We start from the raw sequence: 9,733 nt of genomic DNA, 5'->3' as shown, positions 1-9,733 counted from the left end.
CGATGCAAATGTGCTTCTGAAGTTTCGCGCGACCCCCAGTCGTGCTTCATTGTGCTCCTCCATTGACTTCACATGTAAACCTGAAGCTCTGGTAGCGTCTATCGTCTCTCCATGTCCTGATAGTCCTATATCATCCACTATAATCCAGAGCCATACACTATCACTGCATTCTACACTACAGCTCAAAAGTTTGAAGTGAATTAGAAACATCTTATTTTCTAAAAATGCTGAAATTTATTTCATATTTTTAAAATTAATCAGAAATATGAATGTTTAAAAGTAACATTTATCATAAATGATGAATGAGTTTCAAAGGAATATCTGCAGAGACCCATTTTCAGCAATAATATTTGCTGTGTTTCAGTGGTACATTGTGTTAAGTAACTGTCAGTTTGTAAACTTAAATCCCAACTAGTCATGCAAGTCATGCACACATTTTTACATTTTTCCACATTATCGTATTATCACAAATAAATGTTCAGTGATAGACTCACAAATGAACCATTTTATATGATTAATTTACATTGGCATTTTGGTCTTTTTCCCAGTTATTACAGAGAGCCAGGTCTTAGCTGTCTTATATGTATATTATATGTATTTTTCATCTATTGTATTTACCAACATCAAGTAATCACAGGCAAAGAAAGACCGCACCATGGCATGTTTAAATAAGGAAAGTTTATTGATCAAATTAATTTTTAAACAAATACATATGATAATTTTTTCACCGCCCAAAAATACATGTTCAAAGCAACACAACGGTGGCCCACAAAATTGTGAACTCTGCAGAGTGGGCAAGCATAATGAAGCGGTTCATTTTATTTGTGGATTCAAGCTGCACTTCATATTTTTGGCCACCAGATGTCACCATGTACCTGCTTCCATTGTGGACCACTACTACTTCCATTGCAAAGACACACCTTTAATCACAGAAAATGAACGTAAATCTATGAAATTCAGTATATATGCTTAAAAGCATTTAACTTGTGGAAAAAGCTGTAATTTGTTAAAACTGTCACTGATAGTTAGTGATGTGTGATACCACTGATTTCCTTTCCGATCCGATACCAAGTAAAATTCAGGGTGGTATCGACGATACTGATCTGATACTTTGTGCAAAAACTTATTTTATTTATTGTATCTCAAATTATAGCATCATAATGATTACAGGACAACAGATTACTTGTTCTTATCACTTAATAATGCAGAGTTCATCATATAGAAATAAAAAAACTGAAGTTGTGCGCTATTTGAACACCTTGCCTGCCTGCAGCACTAAAGGACTCAGTGAGAGGCGTCTGTCTCGCCCTAGCAGCACCTGTCCCTCAACATACGCTCATCATATTCTGTGATATGATTTACTTTGAGGTGTTTGACAATGTTAGTGGTGTGGCTACAACACCTCCCTTTTTTGCCACATGTATCGCAAACCATCTCAGCTGTTTGTGGAGGTAAAATACGTGCGCACATGACTCCAATTACGCTCAGCCATTGTTGTGAGTGCGCACGCCAAGGGGCTGCGAGACATTTATGCAGCCGTATTTCGCACATGACTATGAAAGGCGGAAGAGGAAGTAGTTCCTTCGAATGTAGACAATCTGAATGATATAGTTACTTTCCACTGTGTTCATGTTAATGGTAAACTACAAATTTACCCTAAATTACTAAAATATCGATATTTTAATGTGAGAATCGATTCTAGAACATAAATGACTGGTATCGGAGGAATCGATCCGCACATCACTACTGATAATGTGAATGGCTTTGCTCACAAATAAACAAAATATGCAATATTTAGCCCTGAGTTATCTAAAACAACAACAACAAAAAAATAACATTATTTTATCATTTTTTGGCAGCACGGTGGCACGGTGGTTAGCACTGTTGCCGCACAACAGTGTTTGCGTGGGTTCCCTTCGGGTACTCCGGCTTCCTCCCACCGTCTGAAGACATGCATCTTGTGGGGATAGGTTAATTGGATAATCCAAATTGTCACTAGGTGTGAATGTGCAAATGAAAGTGAGTGCGAATGGTTGTCTGTCCCTGTGTGTTGGCCCTGCGACAGACTGGCGACCTGTTTAGGGTGTACCCCGCCTCTCGCCCTATGACAGCTGGGATAGGCTCCAGCGCCCCCCGCCACCCTGAAAAGGATAAGCGGAAGCGAATGGATGGATGGATTATCAATGTTTATTATAATAAGTATGTAATTAGAATTACATTTCAATTTTGCTCTTACACGATTTATACAATTTTTAAGTAGACAACAGCTTCAGAATGCACAAAGAAGACATATTCCTGTATAATTTGTTTAGAGAAACATACCATCACACTCCAAAATATAAAAAAAAAAAGATTTTTAAACTTCATTAGAAATATTCACATGAATAATTATCTTCATATCGACCTGAGCATCATAACTATATTAAGTAAATATGAATGGGTGTTAATAAAGATTTTTGGCATCTGTTGGTAATTTGTAATAATGAACTACACCAACCACCCACAAGAGCAAATCATGACAACAGGAACAAGGAGATAATGAGGACAGCAAAAAAAATCAATAAGGAAACTGAGAAATCAGGTGAACTTCCTGTTAAAAGTGTTGCAACAGATGGTGTTTCATCAATAATCTCCTTTAAGAATGACCCAAATCTTGAGATTTTGGTAAAGACATCAACATCTCCATGGCTCAGTCTACTTTCACAGACTGTTACAACAGCAACCTGGAACCATGATGACTCTGACTTGCACAGCAATGGGCTGCCCTGACCTCCCTGTGGATATAAAACAGGATTCATGATCAGTGATCAACAAACACCAAGCCTGAAAGTATCAGTCAAGCACATTTAGGATACAATTATAAATATTGTTTTTACCTCTTGAAGGTCCATGGTGTGAGTACAAATTTGATCTGAATCAAAAAGATTGCCACAACTTGCAACTTGAGTTTTCATGTTTTGAAGAACAGCACCTGTAGGAGTCATATTTGCAAATGCAACCAAAGATATTCAGACACTGCAATTATTTAAAACAGCAAACCCTTACCTCTGCTGTTGTTCTTGTTTTCCCAGCCTGTCACCAAACACTGACTACCAATGGGGAAAGACTTTGAATCACTAATGTCCAAACACACAGGCTGGATATAATTGTTGAAACTGACTGATTCAAACAGCTCCAATAGTGCAATATTGGAGCCAGTCATTTTGCTCACTGTAATGTTCAAAACACCCAAAGATGTCTCAAACTCTTCAGAACCATTTATGAGTCTAAGACCAAGAAACACATTCCATTCACTGGCATTTGGACTGGTGCTGTCAGGAGGATTGAAGACACAATTAAAAGACAAATCTCAAACAGCTCATATTTTAAAATTAAAAATTATAAATGCTGTTTGTGTACTTACGTAGAGAAGCATTGTGCAGTTGTGAGTATAACGTTGTCAGATATTAAGCTTCCTCCACATTTGTGTACTCCATTTTGGTGAAGACTTACCATCCAGGGCCAAGTTCCTTCGGGTACAGTGCTCTTGTCTCCTCCTGTGTGACTGTTCACGAGGGTGTTGCCACAAACTGACACTGAAAGAAGAAACAAAAAATGAAAAAAGCAAATGCTTTAGGTTCAAGGCTGGACTACTGTAATTCATTGTGATCAGGATGTCCAAAAAATCTCGGAAAAGCCTTCAGTTAATCCAAAATGCTGCAACAAGAGTACTGACAGGGATTAGAGACAGAGCATATTTCTCCTATATTTGCTTCCCTTCATTGGCTCCACCATTAAATCCAGAATTGAATTCAAAATCCTTCTCCTCACGTGTAAGGTGTTGAATAATCAGGCGCTATCTTGTCTTAATGACCTTATGGTACTGTATCACAGCATTAGAGTGCTTCGTGCAGGCTTACTTGTCGTTCCTAGCCTATTTTAAAGTAGAATGAGAAGCACAACTCTCAGCTGTGAGGCCCCTCTTCTGTTGAACCAGCTTCCAATTTGGATTTGGGAGACAGACACTATCTCTACTTTTAAGATTAGGCTTAAAACTTTTCTTTTGATAAAGCAAACACTTAGGGCTGGATCAGATGACCCTCCTCCCCTCACCCCAACCGGTCGTGTTCCTCCCTGAGTCTGTTTCTGCTCCAGGTTTCTTCCTGTTAAAAGGGAGTTTTTCCTTCCCACTGACCACAGGTCTTGCTCATAGGGGGTCATATGATTGTTGGGGTTTTCTCTATTTTCTATTATTATAAGGTCTTCACCTTACAATATAGAGCACCTTGAAGCACCTGTTGTTGTGATTTGGTGCTGTATAATAACATTGAATTGAATTACACATACAGAAAATTTGAAAACATTATATACTTATCCATATTCATTTATTGGTACTGAAAAACTGGAACCTGAGACTTACTTGAGGGTCTTGTTAGAAGACCAGGACAGGTGTAGCTGCTGTCAGGGTCCAGCCCGCTGGAGATGAACTGCACAAATCCTGGCCTATTAGAGCGAATGCGGGACTTGATCCAGGACTGGTAACGGGACACTCTGGAGTAGACTCCTGGCAGATTGGGCCGAGCACAACCAAAACCAAAACTTACAATTCCAGACTGGACCCAAACAGAGCCCTGTTTACTCACCATTGGACCTCCGGAGTCTCCCTGTAGAGATAAAGAGGACACATCTGAGAATCTTTGAAACACCTGATTATGTAACCAAATGAGCTGATGAAGCCTACCTGACATGAGTCTTTGCCTCCTGCCAGAACACCAGCACAGATCATGTTGTCTGTGACTGTGCCCACTCCATTCAGGCAGTTACACTGTCTGTTTCCCACAACTGGCACCTCCACTTCTTGCAGCGTTTGAGGGAAGGGTAAGGCCACTGATGGGAAGAAAGATGAGGAGCTGTTTACACACAAACCAATGAACCACAGAACACATGAACACTGAAACACCAACAACAGCCTCACCTCCCTCCTTGACTGCACCCCAGCCAGTCACCCAGCTATCAGTGCCATTGTTGAACACACTGCCACTCGCTGCCAGGCACACAGGTCTGATGTAGTCAGTGAATCTGACTGGTGAGGAGAGTCTGAGCAGAGCGATATCGTTGTTGTTGGTCATACTGTCATAGTTTGGGTGCAAAATGATTTTGACAACATTTCTGGACACCTTATTTGGATTTGCACCCCGCAGGCTCTGAAGACCAAGAGAAACCGTCCACCCAGAAGGACTTGAACTAAAGTTAAAAAAAAGAAAAAGAAAATATAGAAGTTTTGATGAAAAAACAAAACAAAACATTGAACTGTAAACATTTGTATTTATGCATGAGCCAGTATTTTAACATTTATGTTGATGAAATGTTTCAGGAATGTTGGCAGTTTCGGTATTCCCATTCTGACATTTGCCTTCCTTGACAAATATTAGTCAAAGCCCAGTGTTCTGCGATACTGCAGATTTGGTATCAATCTGATATCAAATAAATACAGGGCCAATACCGATGTCAGTACGTTTAACCTATATAGGCAGCTTTCTTAGATTCAAGTTTCTTGGTGTGCACATCTCAGAAGATCTCTCCTGCTCAAAGAACACAGCATCACTGGTCAGTAAAGCCTAACAACAACAACTCTACTTCCCCACATACTGAGGAGTGCAAGAGCTTCAACCCCCATTATGAGCGCCTTCAACAAAGGCACTGTTAAGAGTATCCTCACCAGTTGCATTACTGTATCTAATGGCTCCTGATTGGGTCCTGCCAGAAAAAGCTATATTGAGTAGTGAGAGTAATAGAGAGGATTGTGAGTGATTCGTTTCCCTCCCTCCAGGACATCTATTGCACTCACCTCACCCAAAAACTCCTCTGCATTACAGATAACTGGTAAATGGCCTGCATTTGTATAGCGCTTTTCTAGTCCATAGGACCCCAAAGCGCTTTACACTACATTCAGTCATCCACCCATTCACACACAGGCAATAGCAAGCTACATTGTAGCCACAGCTGCCCTGGGGCGCACTGACAGAGGCGAGGCTGCCGGACACAGGCGCCACCGGGCCCTCTGACCACCACCAGTAGGCAAACACGGGGTTAGTATCTTGCCCAAGGATATTTGGCATGCAGCCAGGATGCAGCCTGGGATCGAACCACCGACCGTCTGATTAGTGGCTGACCTGCTCTGCCACCTGAGCTACAGCCACCCCACCCCATAACTCCACTCATCTGTCAAACAGCTTTTCCAGTTTTCTGCTATCGGGAAGGGGACTAATGAGCCTCTGCCCTGGAACCAGCAGGCTGAAAGACATCACCTTTGCTATTCACTGATTCCCCCACCCCACCTGCACTTGAACTTGTGCCCACAAACACAAAGTATCGATCGCATCGCGTTAGTATCGATTTGATATCAATGTCAGAGTTGATATCAGTACTATTGATATTTGGATCGATCTGCACACCTCTACCCTGTTCTAGCTGGATCAGTTTAGGCATAAAGATTAAACAGACGTTTGTGTTACACACCGAAAGAAGCAGTGAGCAGCAGACATCACCCACTCTTTGTTGATGAGGGAACCGCCACAAAAATGTTTACCAAATATCTGCACGCTGACCTGCCACGGCCAGTATCCAGGTGGAGCATCTTCACCTCCTACTATCCTGCTGCTGTGTGGAGCAGTGCCACATACTGAAACAAAGATCAGCAGGATCAAACTTCAGAAGCAACATAAATCATTGTGAAATATGGAAAACATTTTTTTCCTTGTTTGTAGTTGTATCGCTGATGAAATGAATTGTAATGTCAAAAACATAGATAATTAAATGAAAAATATAACTTTTATGAATTTTTTTTTTTTTTTTACTCAGAGAAACTCTTATTTTTACCTACCATCAAGCTGAGCATTTGATTCTGGAAAGAAACACAACAGGATCAGTGATGTTCAAGAGAGGAAATCCTGACTTTATATTTGCATACAGTTATGTTACATGCAAATGTTGGTCTGACTTACCTGCAGACAGGAGGCTCACCAAAGCCAATAAATGAATCCACTTCCTTAACACCATTGTGTAACTGTACAGTTCTCGCGTGTCCCTCTTTTTATACTTGTGAGCCAGCTGTCAGTGAGTGGCAAATATATAAACCGTGTGTCACGTTTATATTTGCTCCTCCCACGTGCACACCCCACAGCCAGAACACTGAAACATTTCCTTCTTCCTTTAATTTCTGGCACAAAGACTACAGAACTCCAGTGATTTTTTTTAATGTCCAGAGCTTAAAGACCAGATTTTTTTTATGTCATTTTCCATGACAGACTTCTGCCCTTTTCACAGTTCAGTCATTCTTGCTACATTAATATTAATTTCAAAGTCAATGAAAAACCTACCCGTGGACTTCTCACTTTTAAGATTGGGATGAAAGGCAGCACGGTGGCACGGTGGTTAGCACTGTTGCCGTACAGCAAGAAGGTCCTGAGTTCAATTCCAACACCAGGCCGTGTGTGGAGTTTGCATGTTCTCCCCGTGTTTGCGTGGGTTCCCTCCGGGTACTCCGGCTTCCTCCCACTGTCCAAAGACATGCATCTTGTGGGGATAGGTTAATTGGAAAATCCAAATTGTCACTAGGTGTGAATGTGCGAATGAATGTGAGTGCGAATGGTTGTCTGTCCCTGTGTGTTGGCCCTGCGACAGACTGGCGACCTGTCCAGGGTGTACCCTGCCTCTCGCCCTATGACAGCTGGGATAGGCTCCCGCGACCCTGAAAAGGATAAGCGAATGGATGGATGAAATTCTGTACACGTGCCAGTTGTCATTGATGTGTCAGTTGTGTGTTTCGGCACCATGATTTACTATTTAGACATAAAATTATATTTTAATTACAAAATAGTTACTGGTGCTGTCAAGTGTCTTAATGACTAGCTAGTATCATGTTGCCATGATTTGACAACTATTCGCACTGTATTCGGAAACCATTATGACTCATTCCCTTTACACCCTAAAACTAAAATTGTTTATTGTCAATTTTTTTTCCTTGTCATGAATCATTCCATACTTCATGGGTAAAAAACAGGAACATGTAATCTTTAAATGTTTGTAAAGTATTCAGACTATTTAAAAAATCACCTTAAATTAAGTCACTGATATACTAAAACTACCTGAAATCAAAGATTTATACAGATGAAGTCATGTTAATTTATTTTGTAAGATAACCAAGCCATATGGAGGTGAAGAACAAATTACAAACCATGAGACCAAAGCTGCTGTCTGCAGAGCTCTGTAGACAGCAATAATAAAACAAACTTTTCTGATGAGGAATGCAATTAAATAACTGCACAGTTTACTTAAAATTTAATTTAGAACTTGTAAATAGCAAAACTTCACAGAATTATTAATTATGTATTTAATGTCATTTAAAGAAACTATACTATTATCATTATTGCATATTTTATAAAACAAAAATCTAGACATTTCTGTGATACAACTTGAAACTTTTATCCTGAGTAAACTGATTTACAATGTCAGTAAAACACTTGCAAAAACAACCCTCTGGGTTCTGTATGGAGGCCTGTCTGTAGGTTGCAGGTTAAGCAATTCAACTGAATATCTATAAGAAATTTTAGAACGATGTGTTAGATGAGAGAATATCTTTTGGAATACATGTCATCACTGCAGTAGAGCTTTAGAGAATTGGAAAATTAGTACTTTTAGTAAACTCTCTAATTAAACATGTTGACATATGTCATTGATAGAAATAAATAAGGATTAATATTAATATCTTTAGAGTACAACTCATCACTAATATGTTATCTGACAAAGATGGCATGCACAATAAACAAAACTACACATTCATCCAAGAGTTCATGTTGCACCTATTACTTTTATTATTGAATAAAACGAATAATATCTTCTGTCTGCATGTCCAGATATGCTTTTTGACTTTTTCATGACATTTTAGAACAACTGAGCATACTGTTTACTTTGTTAATATTTTTCTAGCTGGTTCTTGTTTAACTTCTGTTAACATTCCTGCTTGGAGAATAAGTAAAGTAGTTTGGTATTCATTCAGGTCAAAGCTGACTGACTCCACGGTCAATCGAGCTATCTAGTCAGCTGTTATAAACTGCCATCTTTTGAAACCTGGCCTAGGATGACACGGCAACATTATTTTAAATGACAATTTAAAGAGACAGTGATTTAAATTCTATAAAATTTAACACACTGAAAAGATATGCAGACAGTAAATGTTTAATATGAAGCTTTGGCTTACAGTAAGTTGGAGAAGAAAGATCTGTGTTCTCATATCTGACAGCATAATAATGTGTTTTATCAGTTCTCAGCTAAATCAAGAAACAGAAACAATTAAATGTCAGAAACTGAGGTGTTTGTTTCATAATTATTCCATTCAATAACAGTAAAATTATCGGTAGATTTTCACAGTTTACCATATTAATTTCCTTTGATTGTGTGCAAGTGATGTGTTGTATGAGGGAGGTGAGGGGAGGGAGGGCTGGTACATGTAAGAGTGGAAAGTAGAGGACTGCTCCATGAAGCAGAGAACAAGCAAACAACTGGCTCTTTAGGCACTCCCATTCAGTAGTAGTGTTCATCTGCACACTTTTCACACCTTGGCTCATGTGATTAGGTAGAGGATCACCAGCGGGTCCTTTTGTCCCTCTTTGGGGGGAAACTCCCACTGGGTTTAAATCTGACACTCTCCACCATTTGACCCTTAGAACTGAAGAAGCTTCTCGGATGAGAGGCG

General features: G+C 39.7%; 1 protein-coding gene across 4 annotated transcripts; it reads right to left on the bottom strand.

The window, feature by feature from the left end:
• Window positions 1-2,374: 2,374 nt before the first annotated feature.
• On the bottom strand, window positions 2,375-7,040 carry LOC113019276 (polyserase-2-like). 4 transcript variants are annotated; one of them, XM_026162875.1, is made up of 11 exons: window positions 6,984-7,040; window positions 6,863-6,883; window positions 6,569-6,661; window positions 5,157-5,223; window positions 4,955-5,076; window positions 4,721-4,866; window positions 4,400-4,643; window positions 3,404-3,575; window positions 3,046-3,311; window positions 2,877-2,971; window positions 2,375-2,774 (listed from the first exon to the last, which is right to left on the bottom strand). In XM_026162875.1, exons 1-11 carry the CDS (start codon window positions 7,036-7,038, stop codon window positions 2,514-2,516), a joined length of 1,542 nt encoding a protein of 513 aa, XP_026018660.1. In that variant the 5' UTR covers window positions 7,039-7,040; the 3' UTR covers window positions 2,375-2,513. The 4 variants fall into 4 exon arrangements, with proteins under 4 accessions (XP_026018660.1, XP_026018658.1, XP_026018659.1 ...); XM_026162873.1 differs by having other exon boundaries at window positions 4,955-5,223; window positions 6,499-6,661; XM_026162874.1 differs by having other exon boundaries at window positions 2,877-2,911; window positions 4,955-5,223; window positions 6,499-6,661.
• Window positions 7,041-9,733: the final 2,693 nt, after the last annotated feature.

The sequence above is a fragment of the Astatotilapia calliptera genome, chromosome 3 (genome assembly GCF_900246225.1).
Source record: "Astatotilapia calliptera chromosome 3, fAstCal1.2, whole genome shotgun sequence".
NCBI classification, from domain to species: domain Eukaryota; kingdom Metazoa; phylum Chordata; class Actinopteri; order Cichliformes; family Cichlidae; genus Astatotilapia; species Astatotilapia calliptera.
Note: the sequence above shows the minus strand (reverse complement) of the source record. Positions and strands in the feature narration are given on the sequence as shown.

What these genes read in the sequence shown, in the direction of transcription:
- LOC113019276 (XM_026162873.1), bottom strand. Translation starts at nt 7,038, where the DNA reads ATGGTGTTAAGGAAGTGGATTCATTTATTGGCTTTGGTGAGCCTCCTG. An exon ending in GGTGAGCCTCCTGTCTGCAG is followed by an intron (nt 6,884 to 6,983) that starts GTAAGTCAGACC and finishes GTTTCTTTCCAG; the next exon opens with AATCAAATGCTCAGCTTGAT. An exon ending in GGGTGCAGTCAAGGAGGGAG is followed by an intron (nt 4,867 to 4,954) that starts GTGAGGCTGTTG and finishes TCTTCCCATCAG; the next exon opens with TGGCCTTACCCTTCCCTCAA.